The sequence below is a fragment of the Diadema antillarum genome, unplaced genomic scaffold (assembly GCF_040938485.1).
Source record: "Diadema antillarum isolate AM-2024a unplaced genomic scaffold, OU_Dant_1.0 seq00000740_RagTag, whole genome shotgun sequence".
NCBI classification, from domain to species: domain Eukaryota; kingdom Metazoa; phylum Echinodermata; class Echinoidea; order Diadematoida; family Diadematidae; genus Diadema; species Diadema antillarum.
In genome coordinates, this window is record NW_027271638.1 from 2,152,751 (window position 1) to 2,173,305 (window position 20,555).

Consider the following 20,555-nt stretch of genomic DNA (forward strand, 5'->3'; position numbering starts at 1 on the left):
TGCCTATAAAATACCGTTCAGTTCACAAAACACCCTACCGAACAGAAATTTTGCAACAAAGCCACAAATATAAGGAGATATCTCTAATTTTCTCAGTGAACTTTCACGGTGACGGTTTATGCTAGAAACAGTCTTTCATAAAACAGTTGTTCACATTTTGTATATTTAACAATTACTTATTAAAACATTGATTTAAAAAATTAACATTTTTCACGTTGGTTATCTTTATCCCTAACTCTTATTTTAGAACTGTTTTGAAGCACTAAGCTGTTTAATTTTTCATCTGCAAATGTTAGTATAAAAGTTAAGGTCACCTTAAATTGTAGTAGCCACATTTGTAACCTTGAGTACTTGACATTACAGACAGCACTGTAAACATATTAGAAAAAAATGTATTTAGTTAAGTAGAATAGTCCCACGGAGAAACATGATCCTCAATGCGCTATGATTATGTATGGATTTCACATAATGTTATTCCACTGGCTTTGTCCATTAAAAATGTCAAGAATCTCTTGACCTTTATCTGAACCAGTATCTATCTTTTTTTTTTTCTTTTTTTTTTTTTGGGGGGGGGGGGAGGTGGGGGGTGGGAGGTTGTTACTCTACATGTATACATTCTAGGAGTTTAATAGGCAATGGGTAAATTGTCTCCACATAGCAATCCTTAACAGAAAAGGTAAAATAATCACTCATAGTATCACAGTTGAATTTAATTTCAACCTATGGACAATTGTACTGAATGAAACTCACAGTACAGTGATAGTGGATGCTAGATACAGTATGTGCACTGCAGTGTTAATGGCGTTCTGCATGCTTTCTCGATGGTGTCCCTAATCTGCAGGCTAGTGCAAATGTTCATCAGGCTTTGCATGTGAATATTATTGTACCTAGCCACTGATTGTACATGAATTATTTAATCATATCATACAGTGTGTAGATGCAGGAAGGGGGGGGGGGGGGGTTGGGTAGAGGAGAGAGAGTAGAGAGAGTGTGTGTACCGGGTATGTGTGAAAGAGTGTCTGTGTGCATATAAATGTATGTCTAGTTTGATTGATTTTTATGGGCATGGCACAGCACTGAGAGGTACATGTATACAGTGGTCTGTAGTTGCTGTGCTAAGGTCATAATTATACAGATTCCCATTGATTTATATCAAGCATGATTTTCATCGTGCCATAAGTCCAAATATTTTGACAGGTTTTGTGTAGGGTACTCTTATGTATACATGTATGTATACCATGTAATGTATATGATAATGTATTCACTTGCATTTATAGGTGATGTGCATGATGATGATTTGATCCCTTTAGCAGGAAGGAATGTTAAGCATTTAGGGCAAGCAGTGCGCAATGTGTCAAAGGAGGAATTCAAAGTTGGGGTAGTTACAAGTTGTGTATTGTACATGTAATGGTAGGCAGTCTATTCGCAAGAGTAGATACTGTACCCTATACCGTGTTTATACTGTGGGTGAGTTTCAGAGCCTCCTGGAGGTTCGAAAGCCTGCTCAAAAAATGCTATATCTAGTGTGTTTATACTTCTTGGGCTGGTTTATGTGTATGTTTATACTGTAATCAATTTCTCTTTTCTGTTAATCCTTTTTTTTATTTATTCAATGTACATTGTATGCTCTGGCATGTCAACCGGTAGTATACCGATAGTATACACTGTAGTATGTATTTATGTATATGTACAATGTATATAAAATGCCCTTTGAGCACTCTTATAGAGTGGATTTGGTGCAACATAAATTCATGTTATTATCATTATCATTATTATTATTATTATTGTTGTTGTTGTCATCGTTGTCTTCGTTGTCGTCGTCGTCGTCGTTGTCGTTGTCGTCATCATTATTGTTGTATTACAAGTATTGCCAATCTTTCTTTTATCACACCTGCGCTACTTTGTGTGTCCAGGGCGCCGCTGCAGCTGCACGAACTGGTCAACTGCCGGTGGGCGGAGGAAGTGACCCAACAGCTGGACACGCTGCAGCTCTGCACACCGCAGGGCAAGCAGGACGATGTGGACAAAGACAAGTGAGTCACCTGACCACTGACCACTGACCACCACACAGGCAGACACATCTTGGCCAAACAGCTAGTGTAATGTTGGCAGTGTGTTTACCTGACATGCAGCACACAGTCCGTTTCTATTTGTTTTGACTTCATACATCACATTGTGTTCATTGAATATGTTGCAAAATTCTTATTTAAAAAAAAAAGAGAAAATTAAGTAATTCTCAGAAAGTGTACTGGATATTGTGATCAAACTGTATGATGCAGATGAGCCCCACTTTTATAACAAAATAAATCTAGACTGCAAGATTTTGTTGTTGCTGTTAGATATTGAAATAGAAGCCTGTAAGTTGGTACATGTGACTGGGGACTTCCAGTACATTAATCCGTACTTGCAAATGAAAACATGTGTTGCTGGCATGGTGATATATTTCTAATTTGTTGTTATGTTTTCTTTTGTAAATCTTATTGTGAAATGAATAGCGCAATGGATGTAAGAAGTGATTGTTTTGCCATTACTAATCCTCTGATAGTAATGAGATATCTTGACATGTCTCCAAAGTATGCTTGCTATGTCAAGTGCTGTGTGGAATACACATGCAGCTTTGAAAATTTCATACCCAGAAAAAAGCTCAGTCCCAATATTGAAATTTTATTTAATTGTTGTTTGTTTAAGCAGAACTTGCATGTACTTACATGCAAGGGCATATCATGGAGTACAGCTGTGCATTTCATAGACTTGCAAAGGGTCTCCTGGGTGGTTGCTCCGTGCAGAGCATTCTGAGGATCGAAAGAGTTGTGGAAAGGCGAAAGAGTGGAAAATTAGATTCAACAAAATAATGACAAAATGTAATATGATTCTTGCGATACTTTAAGGAGTTCTCTCTGAAAAAGTTGCAATTGGTGTGTCCTGATATCAGAAGGTGAGAGAATAATATGAATTTGCAATTATCTATTTGATGTTAGAGAATGTACTACATGTGTATTTGATATTTGTACCATGTCACAGTGGCATGTTATTCTCTGAATAAAATATCAAGCTCACCAACGTAAAGTCCACATTTGTGTTAAACCAGGTTGGCACAGGTATCAAAAGAATTTTTCAGCTGCTATGCCGTGACATGTATTGACCTACAAAGTAACATTCTTCAAATGAACCGACCTGACACGCATTTGAAGTGACTGCATTCATTACTCGTAAATTGTCCGTCGCGGCTGAACGACTCTGCAATTCCTGGCATGTGCAACCTGCATTGTGGCAGGAGTATCCATCAGATTTGTTGACATATTTGGGCTGCTTTGGAGTAAATTGCATGCGTGGGTTTTATTCTTGCTTGCTTTTTGGGGCATTTATGCATTTCCGAAAAAAATTATGTCTCATTTTCGACACAGGTGTGAGATCCACAATGAGAAGCTGAGTGTGTACTGCTGGACTTGCCACAAATGTATATGTCACCAGTGTGCCTTGTGGGGCGGAATGGTAAATCTCTCTTTCTCTCAGTTGACCTTTGAACTTTCCCCATGAGATCAAGAAGAAGTTTATAGCTACCCATTTATGTCACAGAAAAAACCAGTCACACATCACTTGAGAAATGACATCAAGTGATATGCATCAGATTCCTACTCTCCGTACGTTACATGTGGATTTATAAAAAAAAAAAAAAATATATATATATATATATATATATATATTTGCATTATCTTACTTCAAATCAATATTTGATGATACTATATGTGTGATCTGTGGTGGAAATGATACTAGCCTTCTATACTGCAAAATGTATTTCTTTGTTACTTTCGAGGTATAACATACAAATGTGCTTCTCAGAGTACGTTTTGTAGTAATTTTGCCTATCCCCACGTATATGATATGATGTGGGATGACTGTCATTCCTGTTGTGTATGCTTGCATCAGTGATAAAGTGAAAGCCCAGCTCCTTTAATATTCTACATGGCAACCAATTTTATGTGATTTTGATCCTTAACCACCCACTAAGCACTTTCCAGTGATATTTGCCTATTCCCATATACTGAGTATTTGAATTGGTGTGGGGTTGTAAGTCTTTTTTTACCTTGTACCCCATGAGTGTTTCATTGATATAATGATCTTCCCTGCCCCCTACACAGCATTCAAACCACACCTTCAAGCCTCTGGATGAGATATACGCCCAGCACGCCTCACAGATTCAGGAAGAGCAGCTGGCATTGAGGAGGAGGCTGCGAGAACTCATCAGCCTCAACAAAGACATTGTGAGTTACCATTTCATTTCACTATGACGCTTCCTTGCAAAACAAAGTGAGAAATTCAGCTAGAGCACACCAGTTTGTTTGTGATCGCTGGAAGCATCAGGCACATCAGATTTCTGCTGGGTTAATTGAAGAAATCACCAAGAAAATTCTGCTATTCCTCAAGGAGAGAATCTTCATAATTATGAAGTCCCCCCCCCCCCTCCTTCACGACTAGATCCGTGTAGCAGAATGGACTTACTCTAATAATAACTTGATGGTACAATAGTTTATATATAGTTGTAACAACTGTGTCTCAATAGTTGATTGACATTTACTCTGGCAATTTTATTTGTGCTGAGTCAGCACTCTCATTGGTACTTTTAGCTAAGGATTGAAGCCATGAATTTCTCAGAAGTTGTGGTTACAATACTTGTCTCATTTCACGTCAGCGGCAAAGAATGGTGTTGGGCATGCTCATACTGACAATGAATGCTGGAATACATGCCCTGTTTCTGGGTCGACCAAAGGACTGGTCAAAGTCCAAAGATCTCTGTAGCCTTCAGCTGTTAGCCTGTAGTCCGGAGACATGTCTGCATCGGAGCACTCACCAGTTATACATTGGGTCTTCCTGCATAATTGATTTGCACCCACCAGCAAGGCGTGCACATGTTTGTATTTAATGTGTGTGTTCCGTACTCTCACTCTTGTGCTGTGCATACTCTGATGTAAATTATTATGGTTCATGTCTATACTACGACTAGCCATGTGTCAGATTAATGAATCCTTGCTTCGAGTTGTTGTTGTTGTTTTTTCGCTACTGATTGACAAATTGCCCTTCAGCGACGTAAATAAGCACCTATTAATGGCTGCTACTTAACCACCGAATAATTGGTGCTTATTTAAGTCAATGAAGAGCAATTTCTCAATCGAATGACATCTTGACGGTTGCTTGCACTCCATGAGAGCATGGGCTGTTATTGAATTTATTACGATTATTAACAGAGTTGTGGGGGAGTCTCTTTTTGAGGTAAGCCTCTTTTTATTATTCAATTTATTCTAAGTTATCCTAATTATCAACAGAATGTGGATGTGTCTCCTTTTGCTGTAACTTTGAGTAACAAGTAGTCTTCTTCACATCTTTTTCATATTACCGCACCACGCTCAACTTCTCATCTGTCCAGGACCGAAACGTCGACAGCGTACGAAGTGCCAAAGATGACAGGGTGAGGGAGATCAGGAACACAGTGGAGCTGATGATATCCAGACTGGAAACACAACTCAAGAGCAAACTGCTCACCCTAATGGGTATGTTGTCATGGGGAGAAGGAGTTCTTTTCTTCCTCGTGGATAAACCATGTCCTTATCTCACTCACTCATACAACAGTCAGTCCGCAGCGTGTGCGATAATGAGGCATGAACGACAATTTTATTCAGAATCACGTTTACGCAGTTTGTGCCCTTGAGACTGACGAGATTTCGCGATACTTTGCGAGAGTTTTTGCAGAGGTCGCAACAACAGCTTTCATAGCTTTCGCAGTGCATTGTTTGATCCAGGATGGTTAGGTAAGTTATAGAGCTGATTATGCACATTAATTTGATACCTAATTTCCCTATTTTTTATGTCAATATAGTAGTCCATTTTAGCATCAAAGTAAACGATTATTTTGCCAATGTTCAAGAAGCTTTTAGATCATAGTTTGATGTTTTGCTAGTTCCTGACTGGTATTGAAAATAAATCTCCGTAATTTCTTCGATTTCACAATCGTGAAACTTGAGCGAGTATGATCAATTAAAAAACGAAGAGGGGCACCATTTTTAAGGTTGTGAATTTTCCTGTTGAAAACAAGGCAAATTACGTTTTCTTACTGGAAGTGGGGTAGTGAATGAACACGCGTGGAATGTGTTGTTGATACCCAGACAATGGTCGTGGACAATGGCCAGGATTGGAATGTTTCATGAGGAATTCCACTATCGCAGCTAGTCTCTGTTCATTCTGAAATGTGGTGTGTGCAAGCACATGGAAACATGTGCTTACTTCTTTCATGTGCATGCATTTCACCCTGTGTCAAGAATTCAGACTAGCAGTGCTCGGGGCAATCCACATGAATAATTGATTAAGCATTCATGTACCTTGCAGCAGAGCTCGGGACAGGTGGCAGCCAGGTCCATTGTTCAGGGTCATTGTAAGTGCACACTCACATACACATCATTGGTTCCTGTGTAAAGTTAAAGTTTTGTATAGAGAGTGAAAATTCGATCGCAATCTGGAACCTAACATTTAAAACTCACAGCATTGAGTCAGCAGCCAATGGATACTACGCAATGCGACACGCCGCGTCTTGCGACAGATTTCGACCAATCACAGACCCGGAATTCCGGTGCGAATGCGAGGATAATCTTTTTAAACTCGACGCCAGACATGTCTCTGAATTTTGCTAGTTCCTGACCCGTATTGAAATGAAGATGGGAAAACGTGCCCTTATTGTGATACTATATACTTTAGCGGACATAGTCTTCACCATATTTTAGAGGGGCATGAAAGATTTCAGGCTATTTTTTTGGCGTCAAACGTGAAGGAATATTTTTGAATACAATACCGAACGTCGAGAGGGATTTTGATATTCTATATTCCTCTTTTCTGTTTATTTTGATCATGAGCATATTTGCTTATGTTTTCTCTTTCAGTCGATACTAAAAGTGTCGAAAACTGACGAGAAATACTCGTTCTACACGGATTTATTCATGACCATGTATCTGCTCATTACGTATGCAAGCACCGCTCAGCCGTGCATACGACTTGAATAAATACGTGCGTTTTCGCTCGCGCTGCGGACTGACTGACAATGTGGAATTCCTTTCCCATTGATTATTAGACTTATGATTCAGTCCCTGTTCATGGAAAACGTGTGTGGTAGACATTCTGTGTTTCATGTACTGGTACCTTTGATTTCATTCTTATTCCCCAAAGGAATGTGCTGTACTGATTTTGTCATGTGCCAGCAAGCGAGATTATGTTCCTTTTTGTTGTAATCCAGGGAATATTGCTTCTATTGAAAGTATGATTATTTTCATTATTCTGATAATCATCTTCATCATCAACATTATCATCATCGCCATCTTCCCATCATGATCCTCACCATCATCAACCTTTTCATTATCATTATCATTATCATTATTATTATCATCTTCACATCATCATCATTTTCATCATCATCATCATCATCGTCTGTATTGTGAGACATTAATACTCCCCACTGGGCGTGGTTCCTGCAGGCCAGAAGAACTCCCTGATGCAGGAGACGGAGCTCCTGGAGTCCCTCCTACACGAGGTGGAGCACCAGGTTAACTCCTGCTCTAAGAGCGAGCTCATTGCCAAGAGCGCCGACATCCTGCAGACCTTCACCCAGGTCCATCGCAAGCCCATGGCCTCCTTCGTCACTGCACCCGTTCCCGCTGACTTCACCAGGTTAGTTTATCTTTGGGGGGTTACTGCCCTAGGCTTGGTTTGTTTGCAAAATATGGTTGGTTTGTTGTTGTTGTTGTTGTTTTTTGTCTTTTGTCCCTCTTTTTTTTAATGACTAATATATGTTTTGTTCTGTTCTGTTCATTTCTTATGCCAGTAGTGGTGGTTTCTCTGGTTAACTTTTTTCCTACTGTTACTATCCTTAGTTATACATTGTAAATGGCTCCTGTAGCTCAGGTTTGTTGTTATGGATGTGGATGTGTGTTTGTTTTTTGTGGGGTTTTTTTTTGTGTTTTTTTTTTCAAGGGATGCAGACTACACTGGTTGCACAATAACACAAAACATTTGTGTTACAGCTTTTTCTTAAGCTCTTCATAGTATGTATTGTTGGGCATTTATCCACACTCTTTTGGATATTAACTGTCCATCACTGAGAATGGTAAGGTGGCAGAATGAGAGTCATAAGTGTGATGAGCAGACAGAATGCAGTCAATGCTGTAATCACTGACAAGCAGTACATGCCCAACAACTGCCCAGTCCAACCCAGTAACAGTAGGTGCGATTCTTATGGATGCAGGTGCCACAAGTAACAATTTGGCCAAAACCAAAATAGAAACAAGCAAATGAAAGCAAACAAAAAAGCAGATACAATCCTCCTGAATTAAATTTGGCAATTATATTTAATACTATGCCTTTCTACAGATGAGACGAACATTATTATATATTTTGTGATGCCGGTTACAGAGTGCTCAGATTATTGCTAGTTAGAAAAAAGGAATGATTGAATTGATATGATACACGTCAGACAATATCATCTTGCTCCTAAATTTCTCTTTCTTTTCTTCCTCTCCAGTGAACTTGTGCCTGCCTATGATAGCAGTAGATTTGTACTTACAGGCTTCACGTGAGTATGACTGTCAGCTGGTTGTAAAGTTGGAATTTTGGTTTTTGCTTTTCACAGAGACATTGTTTCTGCATCATTGTGAATATGGAATATTTCATGATGGAGAAAATTTCATGCATTTTAGTGCAGTATGATGCCAGTGCTGTAATCAAATTTACGAATCGTCTCTTCATCGTATCCTTTGTTTGTTGTTTTTACTTTGCCTTTGTGGAACATTACTATTAACATGTTGACAAGCAGAAAAATTTGCCATACCTGGTAGAACACACAGAATGTATCACCCAGAAAGTTTCACTTTTATACAATGTAGTTCAACATAAGCAAAAGAGGAAACTAACATGTGGCATTATCAGAATAATTGCACACACGTTATCATTGTGTGATTCTTTGTTGTGTACAGAAATTTATTGCTGTGGAGTCATATATTCTTCTCATTGATATACTGGTGCCTGAAATAAGACAGTAACATATGCTGAGCAGGAAAAAAAAATGTTGGCTGTACAATTGGGTTGGTATGCCTTCTTGACTTTGCATCTGACTTTTTTCTTAGGCATATATTTACATTGTTTGTTTGTTTGTTTATTTTGCACAGAGCTCTGCAACACAAAGCAGACCCAGTGTACAGTCCGCCCCTCATGGTGGCTGGTTTGAGTTGGAGGCTCAAAGTTTACCCGGTGAGTTTAATGGTAGAGCTCAAAGTTTGGTGCAGTTGTGAGATGGCAGTCTTCCTGTATTAACATAATATGGTGTATAGGACCTACAAACTAAATGCCCATCATTACCTGATTGGGATGAGGTCTTTCAATCCATCAAAGTGTGCTCATTATAGCTAAATGTCACTCTGAACACTCATTTTCCTATATTAAGGCAGTTTTGTCTTCTTTGTTAGAGCTCTTAAAATCTGTGACATCTTGAAGGAGACTTCATTGTATGTGTGCTCATGTTGAATTGACTTGTATGTAAATTACTGTGATGTATCTCACAATGCAGATATACCAAGTGCATAAAAATGGATGAATTCTATGAAGTGGTTTGAATCCTGAATCTTGAAAAATCATGCTGTCGAAAAAGGCAGGTCATTGTAGGCAAGCCTCCAAGAGCTCACAAGTAAAAAGCATGATGACAATCTAACACATCATCACAGTATGCTTCCTTTTTTTCTTCTCAATTTTCAAATAACTAATTATAATTTGTAACTTCGAGATTATTACACGGATGTAGCTGTGTTACGACATATGTTTCATATTTCATTTTTTTTTTTCTTAATGAACATTGTGCACTCATGCTTTGCTTCTTCTGTTATGATTGTCCTACCCACAAGGATGGCAATGGAGTCGTGAGGGGAAACTACCTGTCAGTCTTTCTGGAGTTATCTTCCGGCCTACCAGAGACATCCAAGTGAGTGTTATTTGGGGTATATCCATTATAGAATAATATATTCTCTTGTTGTTATTTTTTTTAATATTCTGCTAGGTATTTCTGGTGAAGTGAGGTACATTGTAAGTATGACATCAACTGTGTTTAGGAGGATTGTATATTGATATGAGGTTTATAATTTCTTAAGTATCTCAGCTCTTCTCCAAATTTTGTCTTCGTTGTTTCGCTCAGGTACGAGTACAGAGTCGAGATGATCCACCAGGCCTCACACGACAACAGCCGCAACATCGTGAGGGAGTTTGCCTCGGACTTTGAGGTCGGGGAGTGCTGGGGCTACAACCGCTTCTTCCGCCTGGACCTCCTGGCTGGGGAGGGCTACCTCAAGGAGGACACTCTCATCTTACAATTTCAGGTAAGAGATTGTGGGTCTTAACTTTTTGGTGTGAATGGACCACATTCAGTATGTAAGTGCGCATATCGTTCATGCTTTGATGCAAAGTATTTGGCTCGACAGTTGACAGGGTTTTATTTTTGGACAGGTGAATTAGCCACACAGTTCATACAAATGCTTGTACGTTCATTCAATGGTGGACAATATTTTTGCTGAGGACAACAGGATTTCATGAATGTGAACATATTGCACGTATGTACGGATACTTGATTCTTTTATACATATAAGTGTGCATAGGATTTGTAATTTGCCAAGGCTTACAGTGTTCGACGTAGTGGCAGGACTTTGTTGCCCAGTTTGCACAAGTGTGCACTGAATTTTATAAGGATTCAATGTAATTTGGTTCACTGACTAAGTTTATATGGTTACAGATATGATCACTCAGTGCCCTGTATACTGCACGCTTTTTTTATTTGAGAAAGGAAAAAAAGAATATTTCATGCTCATCCGTCATCCCACTATATCAAACCTGCAGCTTCTCTCAATAATAGGACTGCCAATCACTTCAGTGATTAGAAAGTCATCCTACCTGTTACTCAAAAAAAAAAAAATCACATCTTGTTTGGAGTTGTTGGAGGGTGCTTGTGGAGACTGTGTGAATGTACATGCCTTCTTTTTTGTGAAGGAAAAATCTTTAACCCGTTGATCGTGAATGCACAGGTGCGACCACCAACCTTCTACCAGAAATGTCGAGACCAGCAGTGGTACATCAACCAGCTGGAGAGCTCCCAGAGGCAGTCAGTTCAGCAGATCAACGAACTCAAAGAGGTACGTAGGTCAAAGGTCAATCTCAGAGAGGGGGAGGGGGGACCATTACTGTAGAAGTGGATATTTTCGCGCAACTAATCTCTCGCGCTCGGCGGGGTAAGAAGAGTTTCGCTTGTTTTTAATTCCACGGAATCAAGACATCAACTACTGGAACATATGGCAAGCAGAGATATTCGTGTGCATTTATTTTTGCACTAGTTTCTGTTTGCGCGAAATGCGCGAAAATTTCCACTTTTACAGAAGAAAGTCATCCATATTTGAAAGATTCCAATTCAAGAGTGAACAAACAGTTGATGGTCACAATTATGGTGGTTCAAGATCAGCCCTTCAGCAATTACCACTGACTGCGAAATCTTGTTCCAGGGCACAAATTAGACCATTCACTATTTATTTTACGCAGCACCTCAGAATAGCCAAGGTGCGAGCCAGAGCTTGAATATAATGACAAACCAGTCATGGGACAAGGCAAATAGTGTAAGATTATAAATTTGACAAAGAGCCTATGGGAGCTACATGTGTATACATGGGTGGTGACATCATTGTGCACTGTCTAAACTTTTTTTACAGTTAAATGATAATAATAATCACAATTCATGTTGTCACAATCAGTGTTTTATGGTAATAGAATGGCCAAAGAATACTGCATAGGTTTAGTAAATAATGGTGTTCAAGAAACACCATGGAAGGATATCTTACTTCAATCCTTTTTTTTTTTCTTGGTTCATGATGACTCGAAACAGCATTCTCTGTTTCATTCTTCACTTTGCCTTTACATTTTAACACTGCTAGGAGAAAAAAAAAAATATAAAGGGGATAGGTATAAAGAGAAGGAGACTTTCGGGAAATTGTGGCTACCAATTTTTGCTCGTTAAATGCAGATTATGAAATGATTTGAATGACCATGTGCTGTATGCCACCTTCTGTCTCCATACAGAGACTCACAATTGAACTGTCCAGAACACAGAGCAGTGCGGAGAGGTCATCACCAGGTGAGAATGATGATCGGGAGGAAAATTATTACGATATATATGACTCTATGTTGCATTAGGAATACATGTCTCGTGTTGGTGAAGTTTGTTATTGCCGTCGTCATCAAAAGATACACCTAAGCTGTGCTAGAGCTTGGTTTGTTTTTGTTTGGCGCAGCAAACATTCTATTTTCAGTCTGTTGTTTCAATCCACAAGAATTCAGTAGTGCTGCATATTTTCCTTTCCATAAGAAATTTTTGTCGTATTTTGCTGTCTTTTCTTTTTCATTGTTCCTTGGAAAAAATAAAAAAAGATTGCAGCATTAAATTTGCTAGACTATTCCATGGAGTAAGCAACAATATGTTCAGTGATTATGTTTAATAGCAGAGTTAGATGTGCCGTACTGGTATTGATGTTTTTTATGGTGATGTGACTGCAAGGTTCAAAGATGTGCCTTACTGGTATCAGTGTTTTATATTAATATAGTGGTGTTCGTAAATGCAAGGTTTAAGCATAACGCATTTGTCTTTTAAACGCCATTCTCTTATTTTCTGTGTGTGACTTTCTGTCCAGACACTGACCGTGAGGTGAGCCGGACCAAGCAGTGTCCAGAGTCCAAGGACCAGGACAATGGGGAGGAGTCCAGCAGAGAGCAACATGACACTCAGGTATGCTGCAGACGTCTGTTTCTCGCACAAATGTAAACCAGTGGTTCATAGTCTACAGAATCTGCACATTCACAGAGGATTGATGACAATGCTAATGGCACTCCATATTGTTTCAAGAATATTTCATTGAATTCACATTCAACCCAATGCATTTACATCTACATATCACTGAGTACATCTTATGCTATTTGGTCTTCTCCTGCCAATAATACATAATTAATACATAATTACTTTAATTCAAGCTCCATAGTGTAGGAGAAGCAAGAATTTCCTGCATGCTGCAAATGATTTTTTTTTTTTTTTTTAAGCGCACTGCTTTGTTGGCCTTAGTGACCATCTCTGATTCCAACTCAGTGGCAAATTTGAATGAATTTTACTCTCTGCTGTTTGCCAACAATAATGTTAAATTTACGCTATGATGATTTATATAAACTTTCGTTAAATACTAGTATGGTAGAATGGTAGATTCCAATTTGATAGCATTGAACAAGCCCAATTTATAATTTTTTCCACACACTGTAATTAGGAGAGTGATAATTCCAGTGGGACTGTATCATCCCCACCCTTCTCGGATGATGATGATGAGGAGGAGGAGGAAGAGGACGAGGAAGACGATGATGACGATGCGGTTACCACGGTAGCGAGGGGCGGAGACAGAGAGAGCCAAGACATGCTGGAGGAGGGGCCCATTCCAGAGGAGAATGATATTGACGAGGAGACCATGTGAGTGTTTTGGATCCTTTCACATTTCATCTGGCCTAGAATTGGCTTAGTTTGCTGGAGGCATCCTTTGATATGATGTAATTTGTGTATGTGTGTCTGTGGTGCTAAGCCAGTTTCTTCTTACTTTTAAATACTTGGCTGACTCTTCTATTTCGAGGTCTTTTCTTTCTTACTTTTTTCTCTCTCTTTCTCTCTCTCTCCATTTCCCCTGTCTCTTTATTTGCCTGAACTCTACCTGATTTATAGATCTTCATGGAAAGTCATGGTTTATTTTGTCTATGCTGTCCCACTGGTAGTCTCTATTTATCTGCCTTCCCAAGTTCTTATACTGTAAAAGTGGATATTTTCGCGCGACTAATTTTTCACGATCGGCGGGGTAAGAAGAGTTTCACATGTTTTTAATTCCGTGGAATCAAGACATCAACTACTGGAACATATGGCGAGCCAAAATATTCGCGTGCTTTTATTTTTGCGCTAGTTTCGGGTTGCACGAAATGCGCAGAAATTTCAACACCGCGAAAATTTCCACTTTTACAGTAGCTGAATCACATCTAAGCAATGTGCTCCACATTTGTCAGTATGAAGAAGCCTCTGAATCTTGTACATGTATACATGCAATATTGTTTTAGTTTCAGTGCCGTATGTGATTGAGGAACCTCTCCTTCACTTGCTTACATCATGAGACATTCAAAATCCTACCCCCTTGGACTAGTTTTTAAGCTTGTACATGTATATCTCTAATGATAGACAAATGGTCATGTTAGAATATTCCTCACATCCTTGAAAGCAGAAATGTGTCAGTGTGTACGAAGAAAAATATTCTTGCTCTATCTGAATTGTGTAAGTGTGTGCATCTAAGTACATTTTGTTTGATGCTAGCCATCTCTTGATTGGGTGTCTCTGTAGGTCTGGTGAAAATGATGTGGAACATTCTCACATCTGGGATTTGGAGGAAGGAGAGATAACCATTGACGGCTCCCTCGACTCCTCCCTGAACATTGTCTCCTCGGACAACGCATCCAGCGCCACGATGGTGTCCGGCCATGCCGCCTCCTCTTCACAGAGCCAACCTCAACATAGCTCTGGTAAGGAGGCTCACGGCCTCTCCTCCACGCCGCTATCATCCTCCTCACACCCACTGTCATCAGCATCATCACCATCACTCTCATCTTCCAAAACGACTAACTCGAACTCCCCGTCATGCACGTCGCAGTCGCCGTTGGCGAACTGTGCCTCCAACGGCAGGGCGAGTGCCTCGGGAGGAGAGGGAGGCGGAGCGGCGGCGGGTAATTCGCATCATCACCATAACCAGCACCACCATCATCGCCATCACCACCACCACCACCATCACCAGCATCGCCAGCAGCAAGCCCATTGCCATGACGATGGGGCCTCGATGATGCGGGGACTCCGGGAGGAGGACATCATGCTGATGCAGCTCCTCGAGATGACGCGGGCAGGGGAGAGCGTCCTGGGGTTCCTGCCAAAACCGCCGTACCGCTCACGAGGTGAAGAGAGTGTGTAGAGCTGTAGTGATGCTGATGCCATCCTATATCCTATATCCTACAAGATATCATCCAATATCATGTGGTACTTGTGTGGCTCACCTCTACAATGTCCTGTTGTGAAAATAATGTTGTATAAAGTCAAACATATCGTTTAGTGAAATAAATACACTTGTATAACTCCACAGTCATTATCTATGAATCAAGCATTTGGGACTTTGATTTGATTCTCATATTTAACTTGGCCAAATAATTAACAGAGTCTATATCTTGATGGGTTGTACAGTCAGAGTTGCCAACTGGTGCATAATTTGTGATAGCTAGTCTGTGTTTTTTTTTTTCTCTAAATTTTGTTATACATGTAGCATGCTTATTAAGTGCAATTTCCACAAACATGATTACTCCTGTCCATATTCCATATGAAAATACATGTAAATATACTATGTGTATATTGACATATATTTTTCATTTTCAATTTGTATGATAATGTTTTTTGATCTGCAGAGTTTGGCAGCCCTGTTCTTTTGTTTAATGTCTTTACCAGTCCTGTGATGTCTCATGTTAATCCCATCAAGCTCTCATTTTTCGAAACTTCAATCTCTGTATTAATTCTCTCCGTTGTGTCTGTCTGTGTCTTAAAAGTGATGTGCAGTGTGGTAGTCGTAAACCCTCTTAAAGTTCATTGCCCCATTGCCTTATTCAGACTTTGGCATTCGCTGAATCACCCATACTGTGTACGTCTACAAATTACACAATTCTCATTCCTCTGCCTCAGAATAGCACCAGAGTCATTATTGTGGTTCAGTGTAGATTCATGATTTATTTCATCGCTGTTTTCATGCTCTTGTGGTGGTTTCTCGTGTCATAAAAATTCCCAAAGAGTTATATGATACTAGCATGGACAGTGGAATACTCGAATTTTTGATAGTAAGTGACCGTGAAGCATCAAGTATCGCTCGCCAAAATCAATTGTACATTCATAATTGATTATAAAACTTTGTGCCACATGATGCTATATTCTGGTAATGGAGTTAAAGGTTTTTATTTTGTGTGTGTGTGTGGGGGGGGGGGAGGGGCAGGTCAATTTATTAAGTCACATTTCAAATGTGAATAATTTCTCATGAAGAGACTTCCGCCAAATGAATTTTTATATGATGATGCCGATGAACAGCATTAATATAGCACCATTTGTCTGTAAAGAACATTCAAAGGCACTTGGTTCATATGATATGTCCCATGTTATTCACAAAGTTGCTGGAAAAGATAGCTCTTTTGATCTGATTTGAAGGTATGAAGGTTGTTACAATTACATCGTGCTGTCAGTTTGGCCTTGTTCAAACATATAAATAGTACACCGCATTGCATTGTTGGTAGATTACTTTGTATTTCTCTCCTATTGCAGGATATCCAAGAAAGGACAAGGACAAGCGGGACCGCGAGAAGCGAGGGCGCCCTCTATCAGCCGACTCCATCCTGCGGCGCATCCAGACCCGCATGCTGGACATGGGGCTGACCTCGCTAGACACCTCCTCGTTTGTGGGCGAGCAGGGGGAAGGGGCGGAGGAGGGGACCGGGGCCGTAGGTGGCTGCAAGTCGGATACTGCCCTAGGTAGGTTTTTCAGCACACTGTTACATGTAGCAGGCCTTCCCCTCAGTCCCACGCATTTGGTATCACGTAAGCCATTGAGCAGTTCCTCTCAAATAAACGTGACATTGCAGCAGATTATCCCTACACCAGAGGAAAGTATATGCCAGCATTAAAAAAAAAAAAGTGATGAAGTGGCAGTACTTATTCAAGAAAGGAGTTACCCATACCCCTCCCAGAAAGAGTGTCAGTTCATGGTGAAATGCAAATCACCAGAGCCCAGTCTGACACACCATACCTTAGGCTCAGTTTACATTATGTTTCTGGCATCTGCGGCACTCTGGATTGACCAAAACATGATGCGCTGTGGGATTTTGGCAATTTTGTCCTCCATATTCAAGTTTTGGCCTTCTTTCTTCACATCTCTTGACTTTCTCTCTTTGTATTACAGATGCAATAATTTGTCATCCACCCCATTTTACTTTGGCATAACATGATTGTCATCTGCACCTTGACTGCCATGGAAAATTTTCAGTGGCTTGAAACGTGACTGCCGTGACCACCGAGAACATAATGTACACATAGCATAAGCATAACCCTGTCATGCAATCTTGAATAACATGAACTTTGACCTCTTCTCCAATGCTATTTTTTCTTTTCCTACCAGGTATCCAGTACTTCTGGAAGCCAAAGACCAAACCTGTGCCAAGCATCTCCCTACAACTCTCTACAGAAGGGGTGGTGAGCAATGGGGCGGAGAAGAAAGGCGACCGTGCCGAGAGAAGTGTTGATAATGGTGAGCACTTTGAAAGTATCTTGCTCATCCCTCCCCCAAAAGAGATTCAAAATGAGGTTTTATTTCTGAGTGAAGAGTTTATTATAAATTTTCTATTCAATATCGAAGGGGGATTTGGCTGACATGCTTGTCTGCTGTGCAAGAACAATCCGAATTTAAAGACAAACAATGGGAAGTTGCTTATTGAATATTTGTAAAGTTGCAGAATGACAAAAAAGCACGGTGTAGAATCAAAACAGGTAAGCAAGGAATGACAAAAACAAATATGCATGTGTACATGTACATACTCACTTGCAATTATCAAATTGTTCACAGTGTATGGCTACATGTGAGATACTCACTATTCTTGCATTCTCTTAAATAATGTAAACTTTCTGTTAGTGAAACTAGGTTCATTTGAAAGTCACTGATGATACTGCAACTTCATTGTGCGTGATGTTTCTGACCAAAAGCAGCAAATCCAGCTAAAAAAGTGCTTTACCTTTTTGGAAATAGCATGTACATTGAAGTACAGCGATTTAAGAATTGTATCTGAAATGTGTGTCCCGTCCTGACAGAAGCAACTACTCCTGGAGAGGCGACCAGCGACGACCCCGGCTCAGCCGCAACCTTTGGCCTGGAGGAGGGGCCTCTGGTTGACCCCTCTACCAGGACCAGTGACCTCCAGTCTGCCCTGGATGACCTCAGTACTGCTAGACTCATGGCCAGGATTAGGTATGAATATCTTTTATTATTGTGATTTTTTAATTTTCTTAATTAACACTTAAGTTTTGGTTGCATTACATGGAAGATTTCTTGTGGAGACGATTCATTCAGATATGAGTTTAGTGGTTTCATTTTGCTGTGTTGAAATTGAGATGTCATCATGTGCAAAAGATAAACCAAGTGTTTCCAAAGTCATTGCTGTTGTTTTTTATTTAAAGATAAAAAAATTTAGTCGAGAAGATGAACCGTGGAATGATGCAGAATGCATTAAATAAAATCAGGCATGATATTCTGTAGATTTTAATCTGATTTCAGATTTTTTGTTTCTCAAGTCTGTAACACATTTTGCTATTTTCATGTATCAAAATCACCTGAAAATTTTGATTTCCGATTTTTTTTCAAAAAACCTCAATATCATCTGTGTAAAATGTTTCAAATGAATTGAAAAAGTACAAATACACTGTTCTATTTCAGTTGTTTTCACCACTTCCTGTAATTTTCCCCCTCCCACCCTGCTGGGCTGAAACCATCTTTCATTATTACAGCCCAATTCCCTTTAACCTCTTTCAAAACAAATTCACCTCATTGAATGTAAATGATGCTTTTTTTTTCTTCTTCTTCTTTCCTTCTTTTTTTTCTTCTGTCATTCCACTTATTGAAATGTTAGTCACTATTTAATCCATTAGTGGCTGCCCTCTGTCTTTTCATCCCTTGCAGTGCTTTAAACAGTCAGCTGGAAACCAGAAGCGAACGGAATTCAAGTACTTCAACTCAGCCAGAAAGTGAGTTTTAATATAACTACAAGTGCAGTTGACACAGTGCCAGCCTGCCAATCACATAACTTGTCATTTTGATTGTTAACAAATTGTAACAACATTGTCTTGATCAACGCAGAGGAGACGTGATATGTGCTCTTACCAAGCTATGTCATTGAGGAAACTGGCTTGTAAATCAAGGACACAAAATAAAGAGTTTCAATGCAAAGCAATCTAACTTCATTATTGTTAAGTTGAAATAGTTGCGATTCAAGCTGCTAGGAAACAGATAAAATGATAAGAAAATTCAGGGTATTTTCAGTCATATCTTCAAGAATATTCCGTGTTATTTCACAAGTGAGGTATCACTGGAAAGATTTTATTTTGCCCTATCTGATGATGATCTTACTTTAATATGTTTGAAAATGGCGCTTAGCCCATTTTGTGGTAAAACTCTGCAAATATACATAATTATTAATGCACTACAGACCTCTTTCCATCACTGTTTCCAAATTCACCATCTCTTGAATCAGGTACTATCTTATATCCCTCAAAACTACCTACTCACCTAATGACTGGCTGTTTTTAGTGGCATAATTTGCTGTACTCGCTTCTCATGCAGTATAGTTTCTCCATTATTCGTGCATATTTTCTGTTTTATATTGTCTGTTTGTTTTAGATCCCTGCGAGTCCAGCAGTGGGATAGCGGCAGTCAGCAGCGGTGCAGAGCCCTGCCAGAGGGACGAAGCCCCAACCATCACATTCACCCGCAAGAAGGCCAGTCCTAGTGGTAGGAGCAACGGCCAGAGCAGTGAACAGACAGGTTGGTAGAGACTGTTAGCTTTTGGGTTACAACAAGGATAACGTTTGACCTCAAATGATGATTCTGATATCAAGAGTTAGGAGAATGTAGTGATAATGGTTGCTGAGCCAACGATATGGTGATGGTGGTGGTAATGATGGTGATGATGGTGATGATGATGATGATGATGATGATGGCGATGACGATGATGATGATGATGATGACGATGACGATAATGATGGTGATGGTGATGATGATGGTGATGATGATCATGATGATGATGATGATGATGATAATGATAATGATAATGATATAATATCTGACATGGAAACAGTTCAGTTTTAATAGAGAAAGGACAAAAAAAATATTTTGACCAATGAATGGTGTATGGGTTAGTCTTGGTAGAGCTGCAGATGGCTGGTCTAATCACTATTGGAACAAAGAATTACTTGTAGGTCGTTGAAAGTCAATCTCCTGACCCAGTATCACCTGTATTTTTTTTTTTTTTCAGGAGCCAGTACTGATAGCCATTCCAGAGGGGAAGAGAAGGCCACGGAAACCAACAAGTCCACAGCTTGCTGAGAGAAACCGTCTTCCTCCTACTCCTCCTCCTCCTCCTCCTACTCCTCCTCCTCCTCCTCCTGCCTTCAGAGCATCTCATTACCCAGGAGAGAAATTTGGACCACCGTTACACACAATCTGAACTTGTTTGTCCTGCTGGAATTGTTGCAACTGCAATGACGCCTGAGGTTATTTCATCCGAGGAGATCATATTTCTGTCTGATGTAGTGCATTTCACATCCACTTCGGAGGTTGAAGTTAGGCTGAGAATGTTCCCTGAGA

At 39.8% G+C, this 20,555-nt stretch overlaps 1 protein-coding gene across 1 annotated transcript in view; it reads left to right on the plus strand.

Annotated features, from left to right (window-relative positions):
• The window catches only part of LOC139738402 (E3 ubiquitin-protein ligase TRIM37-like), a 38,791-nt gene extending 18,476 nt beyond the window's left edge, over positions 1-20,315 (plus strand). Inside the window, exons 4-23 of the mRNA XM_071649038.1 lie at positions 1,914-2,033; positions 3,405-3,492; positions 4,140-4,262; positions 5,423-5,546; positions 7,515-7,707; positions 8,558-8,608; positions 9,201-9,282; positions 9,930-10,006; positions 10,217-10,397; positions 11,097-11,204; positions 12,139-12,193; positions 12,747-12,841; positions 13,368-13,564; positions 14,471-15,072; positions 16,472-16,678; positions 17,322-17,450; positions 18,008-18,164; positions 18,873-18,937; positions 19,590-19,733; positions 20,224-20,315. Of these exons, the coding sequence (XP_071505139.1) occupies positions 1,914-2,033; positions 3,405-3,492; positions 4,140-4,262; positions 5,423-5,546; positions 7,515-7,707; positions 8,558-8,608; positions 9,201-9,282; positions 9,930-10,006; positions 10,217-10,397; positions 11,097-11,204; positions 12,139-12,193; positions 12,747-12,841; positions 13,368-13,564; positions 14,471-15,072; positions 16,472-16,678; positions 17,322-17,450; positions 18,008-18,164; positions 18,873-18,937; positions 19,590-19,733; positions 20,224-20,294 (2,869 nt within the window). The 3' untranslated portion in view covers positions 20,295-20,315. The remainder of the gene's footprint in view (positions 1-1,913; positions 2,034-3,404; positions 3,493-4,139; positions 4,263-5,422; positions 5,547-7,514; positions 7,708-8,557; positions 8,609-9,200; positions 9,283-9,929; positions 10,007-10,216; positions 10,398-11,096; positions 11,205-12,138; positions 12,194-12,746; positions 12,842-13,367; positions 13,565-14,470; positions 15,073-16,471; positions 16,679-17,321; positions 17,451-18,007; positions 18,165-18,872; positions 18,938-19,589; positions 19,734-20,223) is intronic.
• Positions 20,316-20,555: the final 240 nt, after the last annotated feature.